Consider the following 19,680-nt stretch of genomic DNA (forward strand, 5'->3'; position numbering starts at 1 on the left):
CTTTAGGCTACTGACAACAAGAGGGCTTTGTGTTGGACCGTGTTTCTTCCTATTCAAGTAATGAGGTCGGCCTACCTGTTTTACAGACTAAATTATAGTCTACTATCTGTAGATTTTGTCAGCCAATTCCTTCAGTCACCATGCACTCCTTAAATATCTCAGTGATAAATACTTAGAATGAAATCATAATGAAACTAAAAACGCCTTAGTCATTTTTAGAAACACGAGTTTGGCCAGTCTTAGGTTTGAGGATCAACCGGTGAGTTATGCATGCCTAGTTTGTTAATTTACCCGAGCAGATGCTCTTACTGTATATTCACATGCTCTAACCACAGTTACCACATCTTGTTTGTAACAACAATATCATGGAATAAAATAATGGATATCTTTTCACCCCTACCCTTGTCCGCGGTGGTGTGCGACTCCACAAACTTCTGGCTACCTTGCCATGTAATACTTACAAAATGAAGAACAGTTTCTAAAACGGAAAATGTTCTGGTCTGTCTTAGGAGTGAGCGTAAATGGTAGGCATGTTTTCTCCTATCCACTTTATGTTGTAATTATTATTTTGGGTATAGGGGAGGGTCACTTAGTTTTTCTTCAAGTGTTCAGGGAGAGTTGGGTAAAAATATATTTTACTGAAGTCTAACAGCCATGGATCACCTCCCTTAGAGAAGTAGGCCTGTGATTAATATGGTAGGAATGGCCCTGGTGTGGTTACTGTGGTCTTGAATGTAAATGTCCATCTTTCTAGCCCTTATGCTAACATGTAGACTAGCATTTGCCACAGAACCTCTAGCATTAACTATCTTCAAATTTTGCTCTGACACTACCGCCTAGCAAACCGCTATCAATGCCCTTGCATTACATATCTTCTCATTTAGTTCTGACGCTACCACTTAGCATCCACCAGAGGCCCATGCAGCAAAATATATTTTATTTTGTCACTAACACCTAACATCTGCCACGGAAGCCCAGGCAGCTGTAGTCATACAGTATATCAGCGCATAGACAGAGGAGAGGGTGAGTGAGCGACCTGGGTGAGGGGAGGTTAGTCACTCTGCTGCGCCGAAATCTTATTGACTGAGTGTGAGGTCTATAATGAGCCCAGGGTTAACCCCTTCAACCTCCGGGGCTCTGAGCTCTTAAAAGAGGCTTTAACATCCCTTTGATGCCACTGCGTGTCTTCTTCAAGCTCGTGGGTGACGGTGGGTTAAAAGAGGGCTGATGGGGGGCGCTAACAGTTATTTTTAAGCGGCTGAGGAGATCTGGGCAGGCAGAGATGGAGGACAGTGGTGTGACGGGCGCTAGCCGCGAAGGCTCATCTCTGAGGTCACAGGGTGAGGAGTCAGACACTAACACTTAGTGAGATAAAGAGAGATTAGGTCACTACTGTAACAAAAGGTGGGCTTAATGAATCTATGTTGAAGTTGACGATTTAATCATTGGGCATAACCGTTATTTTTAAGGACTCATACCTGGAGGAGAAAATTAGGCTGAATATTGTTCTTTATAGAATGGACACATCGTTGCATGGTGTGTGCGTGCATATTAGTTACGTGTGGGGTGTGTGTGTGTGTGTGTGTGTGTGCCCACTATGAAAGCTCAAGAAACAGATGTTTATAGGTTCATACTAGAGCATGCTCCACTATAATATCTTTTTCCAAGGAGATGAAAATGCCTGACGTGCATTTTGTAGTAGCTAATCGTTTTTATTGGTACATTTTTATGATATGGGTTGTTAGGGTCAATTCTAACCAGCCTGAGCAAGAACTTACTTCCTGAGAGCGAGAGAGAGAGAATTTCTATCGAGTCTGATTGAAAAGAGGGATGCAAGTGAAAAGGGGAAAATACACTGACAGAGTGAGAGAGACAGAGTCATCAGCTGCATTTCCACATCCTTTGGCCTGATTGGCTGTGGGTGAGTGACCCGGTTGGAAGCTCTCTGGCCTCTGTGCCTGTTCTTTCTGCTGGCTCGGCTTTATAAGCCCCCACTGTGTTTCGCAGAAGGCCCCACAACGAGCATCCATGGACAAACACTGTTCTTCTCCGCCCTACACACAGCCAGACCCAAGGACAGTGGGAAAGTGTCATACAGGTACACACATGCAAACACATATCTATTTCCCTATTCACATCTTTTCCCTTACCCCTCTGTGGCCCCGAACATCTGGGCTTCATAGAAAACCATCATCTCTGTGCCTAGTGCTATGTAAGGGATTTCTTGTTTGAAAGAATTATGGGTTTCATTGCCTTGTTCGGTGCCTTGTTGCTCCTGTACTCCCTGTACACTAATGACTGTGAGGCCACTCATGCCTCCAACACCATCATTAAATATGCAGACGACACGACGGTGGCACGATCGCCGATTGCGACGAGACAGCCTACAGGGAAGAGGTTAGCCCTGGCACAGTGGCAGGAAAACAGCCTCTCTCCCTCAAAGTCAGCAAATCTACAGAAAACAGGGAGGAGCACACCGCTATTGTCATCAATGGGGCTGCAGTCGAGAGGTCAAAATCTTCAAGTTCCTCGGCGTACACTTCACAGAGGATCTGACATGGTCCAATCACACCACCATCGCGCCTGAAGACATGCGGGATGGGCCCTTGGATCCTCAAGAAGTTCTACAGTTGCACAATCGAGAAAATCTTAATATCAAATTCAAATATTGACTGGCTGCATCACTGCCTGGTTTGGCAACTGCACCATCCTCAACCAGGAGGTCCTACGGAGGGTGGTGTGGATGGTGCAATACATCACTGAGGGAGAGCACCCTGTACTCCAGGACATCTACACCAAGCGATCTCTGGGGAAGTCCCAAAAGATCGCCAAGGACTTCATCCTCCCGAGCCATGGACTGACTGTTCACTAGTGGTCTAACAGACCGTAGTTGATCTGTGATCCGTACGAATCACGGTTCGGCGCGCATGTGAACCGCGGATCAATTGCAGAGTTTAACCATCGGTGTGAAATACAGTTTTACTGCCGCTGTTACTTTTCAAAGTAGTAATTCCCTAAATCTCGATGGAGAGTTGCAGTGAAAAGATAAAGACAAGACTGATGCGTGCTGCGTTTTACTCTGAAGCCTGAAGGTTGATTTGATTGCTTTGAAAAAGCAGTTGTGTGTACAGTTCACATGAACGGGGCATGTTGAATCCCAACCAATCAATCTTGGATGCTCGCGTTGCAAAAAGCAAAGAAGAAAAAAGAGCAGTGACAGACATGGCTGGTGGGAGGAGCTGAAGAACTGGAAAAGCCTCCCGCTTCATTTAAGTCTCATGTATTATGGGAGCATTTTGGCGTCTCTGTCAAATATGATGACGGAAGAAGGGGGGTGGACCACACCATTACGGTGTGTAGGCATTGTGCCACAAGTAAGCCGTAGGATTATGGAAATACATTGAGCATGGCCACACATTTAAAGCGTCATCACCCTGGTGTGTCAGTGACTGGAGCCAACTCATCCAAGAGACAACAACCTCTCACTGCAGCATTTAAGCAGCTCTTTGCTGCAGAATCAGACCTGGCTAAAGCCATCACCAAATCTACTAGGATCTTTATCGCTGCAGACATGAGGCAATACTATGTTGTTGAAAACAGAGTGTTTAAACATATGGTGAAAGTGCTTGAGCCACGCTATGAAATCCCCTTGCGCACCCACTTCAGTATGAAGATCATGCCAGATCTTTATGAACTGTAAAATATCAAACTTGTTGACAATTTATCCAAGACATCCTCTGTTGCCCTCACCACAGACAGGTAGACCTCCAGGGAAACGGAAAGCTATGTGACTGCTCACTATACCACAGAGGAGTGGGAGATGTGAAGTCCGGTGCTACATACAAGCCCCCTCAATGAGTCAGACAGGTACAAATCTTGCGCAGGTACTGCTGCGGCGTGGAAGCTAGAGAGGCCCAATAGCAATATCCCAACCACCACAGATAATGCCAAGAAGTAAATGCAGTGATAGAAACTGGACTGTACCCATGGATAGCTTGCATTGCACGTGATATATTTAACATCCCGAAGGGGAATCTCAGTGAACCAGATGTACCGCTTCCTTGGGAGAATCAGGAAGGTGGTTTCCTTTTTCCACCAAAGCACAACAGCTGCTCATGTGCTTAAGACCAAGTAAGAAATGCTACAGCTACCGACCCACAAGCTCATACACAATGTCACAACAAGATGGAACTCCACTTATGACATGATGGAGCGCTATCTTGAGCAGCAGGCAGCTGTATACTCTGCACTGACAGACAAGACCCTGAAAGAAATAAAGACGTCGTCACCTCGTCTGATGATGACGTGAAGGTGGCAGAGGAGGTCCTCCAGGTGCTCAAATCCCTCAAACGGTTGCAACCCTATTGAGCACTGAACCTGCTCCGGCTGTGTCCATAATCCTACCTCTGAAAACAAGGACTCTACAATCCATGGCCCCAAGTGAGGAAGACAACACCATCACTAGAAATGCCAAGGCTGCCATTAGAGAGGACCTGAACCCCAGATACCACCATAATGTACAGGGCTACCTTCATAGATCTACTGCACTGGATCCAAGGTTCTCAACACTGAGATTGTGGCCACTGAAGAGGTAAAAAAAAATATTTAAAAAATAAGAGTGAATTGCTTAAATAATAAATATTCTGCAGGCTACTCTTAGTCATGCTATTGCTATTAGAAAAATACATGGCTTTTATTAAATGTTATTGGCTTTTATTAAATGTTATTACCACAATTATAGTTCTATGAAATATGAAAATAAATCATTAGTAAGTTTAATAGATCAAGTCTTTTTTTCTGCAGGGTCAAGCCACAGAGCCGACAGGAGCAGACTGAGGCATCTCCTCCACAAAATGAAGGAGCTTTTCGGGGAGACCTTTGCGAGCAAGGACACAGGCAAGACGTTTGCCAACACCATCAAGGAGGAGATGGCATCCTACAAGGCAGCAAGCGGCATTCCAGTGGATGGTGATCCACTGGCATGGTGGAAAAGCAATGAGTGTAAATACCCTCACATTGCCATGATGGCAAGACACTACCTGGCTGTGCCTGGCACTTCAGTACCTAGCGAGTGGGTGTTCTCCACATAGTGACTGCAAAGAGGTCTACTCTCTCCCCAGACAATGTAGACATCCTCATCTTGAAAAATTATTTGAAGTTACAAGCTCAGGTCTACTTTGATTTCTTTTTTTTGATGATGTGGACACAGGTTATTTTTTTATTCACTATTGTTCAAAGGAAGAAGGTATCATGCCTCATATTGTACTTTAATTTTACAATTGTGTATTGAATATTTTAAGATTTTATTTAAACATTGAAATGTTCGTTGCTTTAAGTAATAAATGGAAAGCAGAGTTATATATTTTTTATTTTATTTTTTATTTCACCTTTATTTAACCAGATAGGCCAGTTTATGAAAGTTCGCATTTACAACTGCGACCTGGCCAAAGTAAAGCAAAGCAGTGCGACACAAACAACAGAGTTACACGTGATAAACAAAGGTACAGTCAATAACACAATAGAAAAATCTATATACAGTGTGTGCAAATGAGGTAAGGCAATAAATAGGCCATAGTGGCGAAAAAAAATACAATTTAGCAATTAAACACTGGAGTGATAGATGTGCAAGTAGAGATACTGGGGTGCAAAGGATCAAAAAATTAAATAACAATATGGAGATGAGGTAGTTGGGTGGGCTATTACAGATGGGCTGTGTACAGCTGCAGCGATCGGAAAGTTGATGCTTAAAGTTAGTGAGGGAGATATAAGTCTCCAGCTTCAGTGATTTTTGCAATTCGTTTCATATTTGTCTCTTTTTTTGTTCTTTTTTTTTGCTGATCCCAAAAATTATCCGTTCGCGATCCGAACCGTACGTTTTGTGATTTATTGCACCAGTATCGGCAATAAATACAGTGTAACATTTGTTTGTAAATACCTGTTCTATTACTTCTTATTTTTGAATTGACTCTTTTGATTGTATTATTATTCAATAGATACATTTTCTGCATTTTTGAGGGAGCTAGCGCATAAGCATTTCGCTGCACTTTTTATCCGTGCTGTAAACTGTGTATGTAGTGAATATATTTGATTTAAAGGCAGATAGAAGCTAGCTTTTCCAAGTAGATTAATTGTGGTTTTCCATGTTGTCTGTTCTACCAATCCCTGGAATTAGGTGTTCAGAATTGGCCTCCTCTGAGGATACACCACCTGACTCACACAGGCGAGGGAAAGGGAGTCATTAATGCAAAGTCGCCATTTTAGTCAAACAATTCTGAATTGAGATTGGCATGCGAATAGTGTAAAGACCTTGTCAGAGAAGGGATAAAACAAACAACTGACACACAAGTCTGTGAGGAAGATAATTTTTACGCAGGTTGAAGTTCATTGTCTTGAATCTTACCCTGAAGGCAGAACTGAGCGAATTCCGCTAGAGTATAACAATGCATCGATTTTTTTGGGTGCTTTTTGGTCATAATTTAAGGTTAGTGTTACAAATGCATGGAGGCTTGTTGTGCAATTAAACTGAACGTCTTTAATTGAGATCAACATGTTAAAAACTCAGTCATCCAAAATAATGATTAAATTATGATCCTACATCTGTATGTTTCATTCATACAAGCGTTTCAAAGCCTGAAGAGAGAGATGCAAAACCAAGAAGCATTAACTCATTGACAGCCCAGTATTTTCTACCGGTGAGAAGCGTGTCCCTAAAGCATATCACTGACCGCTCATGCTTGTTGTAGAGACGTAGACCGATTTCATTTTCAAGCAACTGTATCCTCTCTCAGCTGGGTAATGCTCATGAGGTCACACCGTAGCAAAATGGTTTACGGTAGTTTCTCCCCATTTTATTCGGTATTCTTTTGTTTGGTGCTTGAACACTGAACATGTCCCGGCTTTGACCTGAGTGAGCTCGTAGAACCTCTGTCCAATGCCTGGCTACTTATCTTACCTACAGCCTTCTCTCCTCTCCACAGGGTGATTGACGGGGATAGATTGGCTTGGGAGGTTTAAGAGTTTGTGAAGTGGAAAAGGTAGAATTAGCAGGGGTTGAGGGAGCGGCTAAATCGAACGAGCTATGTGTGTTATTAGAGGCACCCTCGTTAGCCTTATTTTCTCATCTAATTCAGCATGACTGGCGAACGGCATGTGAGTGAAAGCGATTCTCTGTGTGTGTTTGTGTTGAGTCTGTATGTGTCTCTCTCTCTCACTCATTCAATCGGTCTACTCTGTTTTATGTCCATGATCCTGTCCAAATGGATTGGATCTATTGACTTCAGGAGTGTGTGTGTGTGTGTGTGTGTGTGTGTGTGTGTGTGTGTGTGTGTGTGTGTGTGTGTGTGTGTGTGTGTGTGTGTGTGTGTGTGTGTGTGTGTGTGTGTGTGTGTGTGTGTGTTTGTTTTTCTGAGCCAGTGGCACAGTGACAACTAGAGAGAAACAAGTTGTTGGTTGTTTTCACTCAAGCAGAAAATAAATACAAATATGTGTCCCATTGAGTCATACATTCTCTAAGGAAACTAAGAATTTGGCTGCCTGGCCTTTGCAGGACACATTTGACCTAAATTGGAAGACAAATATTACATGACAAAAACACTGTCCTGAATACTGTGCATCTCTGTTGACTGCTATATTAATGAAACCTATATTTGGCTATTATTCATGCCTATTGGAGTGAAAGTAATAGCTTTAGCATCCGAGCCGTATATTAGCCTGCCTAGCTTGGAAATGCCGCTGGGGGATACAAGAAGAGTACACACAGTATGTTAGTAAACGCTGTAATTAAATCTTAGATGATGACAGTAAATTTTATGGGAGCAAACTAAGATCTTATCTAAGTGAACAGAAAACAGAAGCTTTAGCTGAGTTTGTCCTCATTGGTGTATATCATGCTAGGCACTGTCAGTTTCGATTTAAAGTGGGTATACATGTAAGGTTCTAATTATCCAAAGGGTACGATTGGGGCTCCGGAAATGGATGAAAGACGTTTTAGAAGGGTCTTGGGTATAATCACAAGATGGGTGCATATCTTTATCTTTATCAACGCTAATACTCAACTTAACCAGAAACCACTGATCCAAATGAATGAGCACTGAGGATAATCTGTCCAAAAAGATTATCTTCATAAAGAGCTATGTAAAGATTACTTGAGAAATTCAACATTCAATCATCACTCGTTTTAAATATACTGTACTGTAGCCAAGCGTCCATTTTCTTAACCTTTTATACTACATTTCAAAACAGATATTTCCAAAGATATATTGGTTGATCATATCATTTTAAAATTCAACTAAACTAGCTAGCAAACTCGTAATGTATTTGCCCGAAATGGCAAAAATATTAAATTTATTAAAATTAAATGCACATTAATTACAGTACAGTTGTAATCTGACAGCAATACATATTAATTGCAGGACCCCTAATTCTCAAATTAAATCCTGAGGTGCAAACACTTACATTTACATTACATTTAAGTCATTTAGCAGACGCTCTTATCCAGAGCGACTTACAAATTGGTGCATTCACCTTATGACATCCAGTGGAACAGTAGTGCATCTAAATCTTTTAAGGGGGGGTGAGAGGGATTACTTTATCCTATCCTAGGTATTCCTTAAAGAGGTGGGGTTTCAGGTGTCTCCGGAAGGTGGTGATTGACTCCGCTGTCCTGGCGTCGTGAGGGAGTTTGTTCCACCATTGGGGGGCCAGAGCAGCGAACAGTTTTGACTGGGCTGAGTGGGAACTGTACTTCCTCAGTGGTAGGGAGGCGAGCAGGCCAGAGGTGGATGAACGCAGTGCCCTTGTTTGGGTGTAGGGCCTGATCAGAGCCTGGAGGTACTGAGGTGCCGTTCCCCTCACAGCTCCGTAGGCAAGCACCATGGTCTTGTAGCGGATGCGAGCTTCAACTGGAAGCCAGTGGAGAGAGCGGAGGAGCGGGGTGACGTGAGAGAACTTGGGAAGGTTGAACACCAGACGGGCAGCGGCGTTCTGGATGAGTTGTAGGGGTTTAATGGCACAGGCAGGGAGCCCAGCCAACAGCGAGTTGCAGTAATCCAGACGGGAGATGACGAGTGCCTGGATTAGGACCTGCGCCGCTTCCTGTGTGAGGCAGGGTCGTACTCTGCGGATGTTGTAGAGCATGAACCTACAGGAACGGGCCACCGCCTTGATGTTAGTTGAGAACGACAGGGTGTTGTCCAGGATCACGCCAAGGTTCTTAGCGCTCTGGGAGGAGGACACAATGGAGTTGTCAACCGTGATGGCGAGATCATGGAACGGGCAGTCCTTCCCGGGAGGAAGAGCAGCTCCGTCTTGCCGAGGTTCACCTTGAGGTGGTGATCCGTCATCCACACTGATATGTCTGCCAGACATGCAGAGATGCGATTCCCCACCTGGTCATCAGAAGGGGGAAAGGAGAAGATTAATTGTGTGTCGTCTGCATAGCAATGATAGGAGAGACCATGTGAGGTTATGACAGAGCCAAGTGACTTGGTGTATAGCGAGAATAGGAGAGGGCCTAGAACAGAGCCCTGGGGGACACCAGTGGTGAGAGCACGTGGTGTGGAGACGGATTCTCGCCACGCCACCTGGTAGGAGCGACCTGTCAGGTAGGACGCAATCCAAGCGTGGGCCGCGCCGGAGATGCCCAACTCGGAGAGGGTGGAGAGGAGGATCTGATGGTTCACAGTATCGAAGGCAGCCGATAGGTCTAGAAGGATGAGAGCAGAGGAGAGAGAGTTAGCTTTAGCAGTGCGGAGCGCCTCCGTGATACAGAGAAGAGCAGTCTCAGTTGAATGACTAGTCTTGAAACCTGACTGATTAGGATCAAGAAGGTCATTCTGAGAGAGATAGCGGGAGAGCTGGCCAAGGACGGCACGTTCAAGAGTTTTGGAGAGAAAAGAAAGAAGGGATACTGGTCTGTAGTTGTTGACATCGGAGGGATCGAGTGTAGGTTTTTTCATAAGGGGTGCAACTCTCGCTCTCTTGAAGACGGAAGGGACGTAGCCAGCGGTCAGGGATGAGTTGATGAGCGAGGTGAGGTAAGGGAGAAGGTCTCCGGAAATGGTCTGGAGAAGAGAGGAGGGGATAGGGTCAAGCGGGCAGGTTGTTGGGCGGCCGGCCGTCACAAGACGCGAGATTTCATCTGGAGAGAGAGGGAGAAAGAGGTCAGAGCACAGGGTAGGGCAGTGTGAGCAGAACCAGCGGTGTCGTTTGACTTAGCAAACGAGGATCGGATGTCGTCGACCTTCTTTTCAAAATGGTTGACGAAGTCATCTGCAGAGAGGGAGGAGGGGGGGAGGAGGATTGAGGAGGGAGGAGAAGGTTGCAAAGAGCTTCCTAGGGTTAGAGGCAGATGCTTGGAATTTAGAGTGGTAGAAAGTGGCTTTAGCAGCAGAGAGAGAAGAGGAAAATGTAGAGAGGAGGGAGTGAAAGGATGCCAGGTCCGCAGGGGATGCGAGTTTTCCTCCATTTCCGCTCGGCTGCCCGGAGCCCTGTTCTGTGAGCTCGCAATGAGTCGTCGAGCCACGGAGCGGGAGGGGAGGACCGAGCCGGCCTGGAGGATAGGGGACATAGAGAGTCAAAGGATGCAGAAAGGGAGGAGAGGAGGGTTGAGGAGGCAGAATCAGGAGATAGGTTGGAGAAGGTTTGAGCAGAGGGAAGAGATGATAGGATGGAAGAGGAGAGAGTAGCGGGGGAGAGAGAGCGAAGGTTGGGACGGCGCGATACCATCCGAGTAGGGGCAGTGTGGGAAGTGTTGGATGAGAGCGAGAGGGAAAAGGATACAAGGTAGTGGTCGGAGACTTGGAGGGGAGTTGCAATGAGGTTAGTGGAAGAACAGCATCTAGTAAAGATGAGGTTGAGCGTATTTCCTGCCTTGTGAGTAGGGGGAAGGTGAGAGGGTGAGGTCAAAGAGGAGAGGAGTGGAAAGAAGGAGGCAGAGAGGAATGAGTCAAAGGTAGACGTGGGGAGGTTAAAGTCGCCCAGAACTGTGAGAGGTGAGCCGTCCTCAGGAAAGGAGCTTATCAAGGCATCAAGCTCATTGATGAACTCTCCGAGGGAACCTGGAGGGCGATAAATGATAAGGATGTTAAGCTTGAAAGGGCTGGTAACTGTGACAGCATGGAATTCAAAGGAGGCGATAGACAGATGGGTAAGGGGAGAAAGAGAGAATGACCACTTGGGAGAGATGAGGATCCGGTGCCACCACCCCGCTGACCAGAAGCTCTCGGGGTGTGCGAGAACACGTGGGCAGACGAAGAGAGAGCAGTAGGAGTAGCAGTGTTGTCTGTGGTGATCCATGTTTCCGTCAGTGCCAAGAAGTCGAGGGACTGGAGGGAAGCATAGGCTGAGATGAACTCTGCCTTGTTGGCCGCAGATCGGCAGTTCCAGAGGCTACCGGAGACCTGGAACTCCACGTGGGTCGTGCGCGCTGGGACCACCAGATTAGGGTGGCCGCGGCCACGCGGTGTGGAGCGTTTGTATGGTCTGTGCAGAGAGGAGAGAACAGGGATAGACAGACACATAGTTGACAGGCTACAGAAGAGGCTACGCTAATGCAAAGGAGATTGGAATGACAAGTGGACTACACGTCTCGAGTGTTCAGAAAGTTAAGCTTACGTAGCAAGAATCTTATTGATTAAAATGATTAAAATGATACAGTACTGCTGAAGTAGGCTAGCTGGCAGAGGCTGCGTTGTTGACTATGTAGGCTAGCTGGCAGTGTCTGCGTTTTTGACACTACACTAATCAAGTCGTTCCGTTGAGTGTAATAGTTTCTACTGTGCTACTGTGCTGCTATTCGGGGCTAGCTGGCTAGCTAGCAGTGTTGATTACGTTACGTTGCGTTAAAAGAACGACAATAGCTGGCTAGCTAACCTAGGAAATCGCTCAAGACTACACAATTATATTTGATACAAAGACGGCTATGTAGCTATGTAGCTATGTAGCTAGCTACAATCAAACAAATCAAGCCGTTGTACTGTAATAAAATGAAATGAAAAATGTGATACTACCTGTGGAGCGAAGCGAAATGCGACCGGATTGTTGAGTGCGGAAGTTCTGTTCGGAAGACGTTGGCTAGCTGTTGGCTAGCTAGCAGTGTCTCCTACGTTAAGGACGACAAATAGCTGGCTAGCTAACCTCGGTAAATTAAGATAATCACTCTAAAACTACACACTCTAAACTACACAATTATCTTGGATACGAAGACAGCAAAGACAACTATGTAGCTAGCTAACACTACACAAATCAAGTCGTTCAGTTGAGTGTAATAGTTGTGCTGCTAATCGGTAGACGGTGGACTAGCTAACTTAAATTTCTTCTCTGGCAATTTTTTCTAGTCAAACATCCTCTTTGACTGTAGCGACTGTGAACGCATTCTAACTCCGCATTCTAACTCCCTATTCATTGCCCTTAGAAACATGCCTCTCAGTTCATTAAAACCTTATTGATGAAAGTGCTACACGGGAAACTCTATTTGATAAACAATGTCTCGACAGAGAGCCTAAAGAAACTCAGCTGCTGGAAAACTTCCCAATTATGTCTCACTGTCTACTAGCATTAGTGATGAAAAGCCCCCATTTTTACGCTAACTCCTCTCCTATTTGCAGATGTGGGTGCAGGTTGTAGCAGCAGCTTCAACTGATAATGAAACTGTTGCTTATCTGCTGTGGGCAACTTATCAATAATGGATCAAATTGGTAGGCAACATTAATTAGAGGAGATGAAGGGCTTTGGCTTGTTATTCTTGTCTCTTTACACCCCCCCCCCCCACACACACACACACACAAAAAATACAATAAATGGCCACGATGGTGGTTGTTTGACACTTTTGATATGGAAAGTGAAAAGTCATTTGTTATGTAGTGTCCATATTAGGACAGCCTCAATCTCAGTAGTGAGATTCGGGGTTTTGATTAGGAAGATTGGATTTATTGACGTAGAAATACATGTTTGGGACATTTCAGAATGGACATACTGTGGTGTTTTTTTTTTGGGGGGGGGGGGGAATTTAAACCCAAGTCATCTGTCTAACAAAAGATCATTGACACCAACTCCCCTCTCATTTTAATGGAATAATAACCCATTCTTCTGCTCTGATTTTCCATTCAGTAAACAGGCAAGTCATTAACTGCCAATGAGTGTTTAGTCCTTGGCTTATGCAATTTTATAAATTAGATTATAACCAGAAGCAAGCTTTTCATTTAATTGGAAAAAATATATCCATGCATGTATAATATAATAACTGTATTCCTTGCCACAGTAAACTGTCAAGTCAGCACAGCCTAGCTCAATCGATCCACGCTCAAAAACACTTAAACTATGGGTGTAATTGAAAAAACAGAGATAAAACACAAAAAAACTAAGAATTCCCTTTGAATCCTCTCATTGCAATTAAACCACGCATCTCAAAGAGTACATTTTAATTAGACCGAGTTTAGTCTTGCTTTCTCAATCCATGGCTTCTGGCTAGCATGAAGCCTAATGCGCTGGAAAATCATTATTTAGCGGGGATGAAATAATGATGTGAGTATATGGCTTTATCGTGTTTACATATGCAACCCTTCTCTTCTCGTCGTGTCCTACAGGCAGCTGTTCGTTTGAAGAGCACTATAGCAGCTGTGGCTACAGTGTGGCCCTGGGGACCAATGGCTTCGCCTGGGAGCAAGTCAACACTTGGGAGAGGCCCACTATGGACGCGGCTGTTCCCACAGGTACACAACGGGGCTTCCTCCTCTCTCCTTCCTTTATTTTCCCCTATCTCCTCTCCTCACCCCTTCTTTTTGGATGTGTGTGTGCGCTTTCGTCAGCTCATCTTTCTTTCTTGTCCTCTCATGGACAATTATATCTGTATTTTGGCTCTCCTCCGCTTTCACTCCCTCTCTCTCTCACCATCTCTCTTTGTTTCTCTCTGACTGATCACCTATGGTAGGGATGTCAGTGTCAGCTCCCCAGCTTCGTGGGGTGCCTTCTAGTGTTACGCCACTGACATTAATCCAGTGAGCAGTTGAACACACTGCAACTGTGTAACAGATGGCACCCTATTCCCTACATAGTGCACTACTTTTGACCATAGCCCTAAGGGTCTTCCTCTGGACCCTGGTGAAAAAGTAGTGAACTATTTAGGCAATAGTGTGTCATTTGGGACACAGACTGCCAGTACTGTAGTAGAGGCTGTTATATTTGTCTACTGTGCTGACTGCTGAGCAAATTTCATTGAAGATCGCACAAAGAAGGCATATGGGGCAATTTTTTGCATTTGGTGCAAATTCAGGTCGTGTGAAAATCAGAAGCGCCGAGAACAACATGATCAAAGTATCATTTTTTCGGCATGGCAAAACAGGGTACCTCTGTGAAAAAAAGGGCGGTATAAATAAATTAACAAACCCATATTCCTTCATATTTGTGTCATCAGGATAGGAGCATCTAATCAAAGGCATCACTGCATGTGTTAATGTGGAGGTAGATACATCATGTGTCTGCCCTTCTGTGTGTGAGTCACCCGCAACAGCTGAAATGCAAGAGGGACAAGGATCTTCACTGATCGTGCATGGCATTTCATACAATGTACCGTTGAACAATGCTGGACACAGTAGGCTCTACAGAAAAAGAGAGTGAGAGCAGTGAGGCTCAGAGACTCAGGAGGGGCTCAGGTGATGAGGTTATTCCCATCAGTGCAAGCTGTCCTCCTTGTTACCAGGGCTCTTTCACCGCTTCAAAAAGAGTGCCGTTCCGAGGGAATGGGTTGAGTTGTGTTTTTCTGTGTTTGTTTTCTTCTCCTTCCTTTAATAATGCTCATGTTTGGCGCCAGGATATTGCCCTGGGATAGGAGATCGTTAAGAAGAGGTTGAGCAGTCACACAAAGTCTCTCAGACAGACCAAACTCCTTAGAATATTACTTGAAAGCCACAGATGACACGCTGAGTATAAAAGCCTTATCAGGTCTAAGCTCTTTTCAACTCGACTTTCCCACTACTACTCCACGGTTGAGGCATTTTATGGTCAGTTCTAATCTTGGAATAAAGGGGACCTGTCTACTTAAAGGTGTTCAGTCCTGGTGTCAAGACCAAGAAGCAATATTACTTTCTGTCACTGTGACTACTGAAAGTGTGTGGGCCGGTTTGCCGTATGGAGATTAAGCCTAGTCATAGACTCAAGAGCTTTCAAAGGAGGTCCTCCACAGAGAATAATTCTTAGTCCAAGACTAAGCCTAATCTGCCTAATCTGTGTCCTGGAAACAAGCCCTATGAGTGCAGATTAAAGTTTGGGACAGTTGATTACTAATGCTTGACTAGTATGTGATAGTTGTTGACTCCAGGGAACCAAGTAATGTTTTTGCACTCTATATGCTGTTCCCATCATTGAGTCTTAATTTGACCTTTGTTGATATTTCACTCTTCAAACACTCCAAATGGCACTTTAAATTGGTGGCCGCGGTGGGATTTGTCCCATGTATCTCGGGGCAATGGGCAAGGTTTCTTCTGTTTGCATGGCGGACTTTGTGTGCAATAGTGCTTCTCAAGAGAGGGGATATACTAATCACTGGCCATGGCTTTTGTTAGAGTCCATTAGGCTCTCACCGCTACACGGTAGCTACGCTTAGAGTCCTTGTTATACCTCTCTCGCTACAAAAGCAGTATCTAGTGTATAAGGTACCAGTAAATAACACTGTGACGTGACATGTTTTGTTGATTCGTTGCTGTTGTCAGAGATTGATTGCGGACAGGGAGTTTCGGAATTGTTGCGTTCTCCGCCCATTCGCACGACTCTGAAATCTGCTCCCACATCGATCTCCATTATTACCTCTTCAAGTGGAGCTCTGTCTGGAAAGAAAAAAAATTCTGAACCAATCACCAGAAACATGGCTGCGTACTGTCATTTTGATGTGACGTGTTTACTCGGCTGGGGGAAACTGTGTAGTTTGAAGCCTACGCCAAAGGACTCTGGGATTAGTAATGGACATTTGAATTATAGGTTGTCAACAGCCCAGTTGCATTAGTTCCTCGTGTTATTGGTCTGTGTAAGTCTGATGAGGGTAAAGGGGTTAAATTACTTGTCTACTTGTTTTGTTCTTGGTGATGATTTGAGTGCTCTTGTATGACTTGCAGACTTGATTGTGTTTCTGATTTGAGCGTGGCAGGCGGGCGAGGGTTGGAAGTGGAGAGGGAGCCGCATTGATAAGAAATTGACAGGGAAAGGGGCCCCAGGCACGCTCTCTCTCTCCTCACATACATTGACCATCTCCCGTCAATGGAGGGAGAATTACTACTCACCATACTCACAGGACCTCTTAACCAGACACGGTAACAATGCTGATTAGATAAGCAGGAAGGTTCACGACTCACCCTTGCTTTTTTTAACAGTCACCCCCAGAATTCACCTGAGCCATAATGGAGGCAGAGTTATGGCCAAAGGTCAAATCTAATGGGTTATTCATTATCACTGAAGTCGGGAAGCTGCACCAGTACCCGGCGGATACCGCAGATCCATGGGGCCTCATCCCAGCTGGATTGAGTGTCACTCTCCCTAATGAGCACATTATTATGAAGATAAATGGATTATCACCTCTTGAGTAAACTCCGAATAAATTAAAGTCTGCGAGGTAACTGCCATTGTGAGACAGTGTGCTGGGACTAGGAGATAAGAGAAGGATGTGTACCTACACACGGTTTCCTAGACAGAGCCCTGGGATAATCCCCCCCCGCCTCGTTTTTCTTTGAATGTCGGGTTTAGGTCACCTACATGAGACCGCTCGCAGTCAACAAACCCCTTATAGGTTTTATGTTTATTTGTCTGAGAGCAATAGCGTTCTTTTTATTAGACACTCACTGTTGAGGGAAAAAGAGAATGGAAATAATTTTATTTGGACACTGATTGATGACTTGACCTCTGCAAGCAAAAAGCCACAAATGTGGGTGCCCAGTTGCTGCTGTTTGGTTTTCTAATGAAAAATAGGATTTATGAAGAAAATCTTAACCCAAGCCAGGTAAAATCCAAGAGTCATGTCTGTCTGTGTAAGGTTATTTTAGTGGCAACAGGGAAATGTTCTGATACACATGCACACTTTCAAGCATGCGCATTATACACACACACACATGCACGCACACAACCACACACACTTCCAGTCTGTGTGAACTTTCCTCCTTTCCCTACCAAGACTCCGGCGATAGCCTTCGAGACGGGAAGAAGGGAATCATAACACGCATCAATTTTGTTTTCACGTTCCCAGGCACTAAGAAATCAATGTGGGCCCATCCTCAGAGTGACGGGCTGCCAATGAAAACCCTGTAGAGAAACCCTTGTCTGCAGCAGTCTGCTGCCAGGCTAAGAGCACTCATTCACTTCCCCCCTTCACTCCATCACTGGGGACCCCGCACCTCTGAGAATCTCCCTTCCCTATCCTCTTTATCTCTCTATATTTCTCCATCTCTCTCTTGCTCTCTCTCTACTCTCTCACTCCTCTTTCTGTCTCTCTCCCTCCTCTTTCTGTCTCTCTCTCTCCTCTTTCTGTCTGTCTCTCACTCCTCTTTCTGTCTGTCTCTCTCTCTCACTCACTCTACCTCCCTCTCCCCCCTCTTTCTCTACCTTATCCACTCTCCCTTAAGTCATCACAGCCGATGCTGACACGTGATTTTCACTCAAGCGTAGTCAGTGTGTGACTCCTCAGCTGACTTACTCACTGTGCTGTACACTATGTTGTATAATGTCTGTTACAGGTGCATAGGTTTCAATATAAGATTCATAGAATGTTATGTGGGATGTGCACTAGAAGCATGTAGAATGCTGTTTTTGTCTGTGGGTTTGGTATACAAAATGGTAGATACCCTTGTGCGCCTAAACTCAGGTTATCAAGGAACGATATCTTAGTCTGACCTCAATATGACAGCAATACAGGGATCCATTTCCGGAAACCTCACTCCCCAAAGAGATGAACTTATATATTGATCCAGCCTCAAAGAATGTTGTGTTGTGAAATGTGGCCTGTAATAGCAATTGCAATAATTGGAATTGTATTATCATCACGCAAAGATAAGGTTCACCACAGATGAATTCAAGATGGGTGTTGATGGTGAGATTAACTCAGTGATGATATGAGTGTTTAGATCTTTGAAAGAAAATCTTCATTTCATTGTCAGTTGAAGAGATAGTATTGTGGTTTGAAATACAAGATCAATTATAGTCTAATACCAGATTTGACTAGGTTGCACTTCAACCAATGGAATGGTTCCAAAAGTGCAAACTCTGCCCATCTGGCACTTCACACAGGCTCAATCAAATACTCAACATTTTTTAAAGTAAAACAAATACTTTTTGAACCCAGGTCTGCCATACTATGGTTGTAGTTATGGAATCATTGTTAGATTGTATCTTGAAAAAAATGTTGGCTAATGACTGGTGTGTGCTATAAGACGGTGTGGTCCATTGAATGGCAAAGTACTTCTCATAACACAGAGAAATCCTGCTCTTTCCCCATCACGACAGCCCACTATCTCAGGCCTATATTGGACTTTGCAACCCCCAGGCCCTTAGCACTACTTCAATATGGGGTTCTAACTGACAACATGTCCACTCCTGGAGTCGCTTCGGTTCTGCTGGGGTACTTTAAGAGCTCACTGTACAACCAATGAGATGCCACCATTAGTATGCACCCCGCTCCAACTGCCCCGCAGCCATATAACAATATTCCTCTTGTGTGACATGGGGCTAGAGCACTCTGCCAATCTCAACGGTGTCTAGGAAGAATGGGCAGCGTAAAGTCACTCAGCTGCCATTGTTAGACTACAAAACATTTAAAAGGCACATCATATGGAAGGAATCGGTCCCCAGAGAATATAATACGTTTTACCGTGAGAAAGGGATGGCATTTATGAGCCGACACGCTGATAACAACTAAGTGTTGTATGGTGGGAATGAGCTTTGTTGACATTGAGGCCGCTTTGAAGGAAAAAGTGCATAAGGATGTTTATCATGGATATTCCATTGGATCCGTTGTGTTTCCCCGTTGGTTTATAGAAGTAATCTACTTGTATATTATACTGATATGTTTTTAAATGATTAAATAACAGTATTATGGGGCCATATCTTGAGGATAGGTTGAAAGAACTGACTCCTGTGGTGAAATGTAGTCTGTGTTGACCATCTCACTGTCTTAGTCTTTCATTGCTATCTACTCATAGGTTGCAGTAAAAAATGTAGTATTAAGAGTGTCATCATCAGTAGTAGAACCAACCCCATCAAAGTGTACGTCTGGTTTCATTTGACTTGGAAGCCAATCTGGACCAGCCATAGAGAAACAGTCAAACTGCCAAAGCCAATGCCCTACTTAGCCATCACTACATTCATTAATACAAGTGTGTTCACCATAGCCTGCGCAAAACCCACTGCGTCAAGATTACTACATGCAAAACGAGTTAGCGTGAGTAGTAGCAACCCTGAGTGATACAGTGCTAGTGTGAATGCTTGATAGCTTTAATTATACATAATTACAGTTCTTGATATTACAACCCCACATTAAGTAATTAAACAGGAAAATAATGAATGTTATTAATGTAATCAGGTTTAATTTCCAGTTATAGTTATGCCGTTAGGGCTAAATCTAGTGTGATTGGCTTGTTCTGACTGGGCTATAGACAGATGGTTTGGCCTTAGCTGTCTCCGTCATCGGCCTCTATGGACAGTAGTGGC

At 44.4% G+C, this 19,680-nt stretch overlaps 1 protein-coding gene across 3 annotated transcripts in view; it reads left to right on the forward strand.

The window, feature by feature from the left end:
- The window catches only part of ptprt (protein tyrosine phosphatase receptor type T), a 413,934-nt gene that overhangs the window by 81,670 nt on the left and 312,584 nt on the right, over window positions 1-19,680 (forward strand). For all 3 annotated transcript variants that reach the window (XM_029682684.2, XM_065001673.1, XM_065001674.1), the window contains exon 2: window positions 13,584-13,709. In XM_029682684.2, coding sequence (XP_029538544.2) covers window positions 13,584-13,709 — 126 coding nt within the window. The remainder of the gene's footprint in view (window positions 1-13,583; window positions 13,710-19,680) is intronic.

This window comes from Oncorhynchus nerka, linkage group LG15 (genome assembly GCF_034236695.1).
Source record: "Oncorhynchus nerka isolate Pitt River linkage group LG15, Oner_Uvic_2.0, whole genome shotgun sequence".
Taxonomy (NCBI): domain Eukaryota; kingdom Metazoa; phylum Chordata; class Actinopteri; order Salmoniformes; family Salmonidae; genus Oncorhynchus; species Oncorhynchus nerka.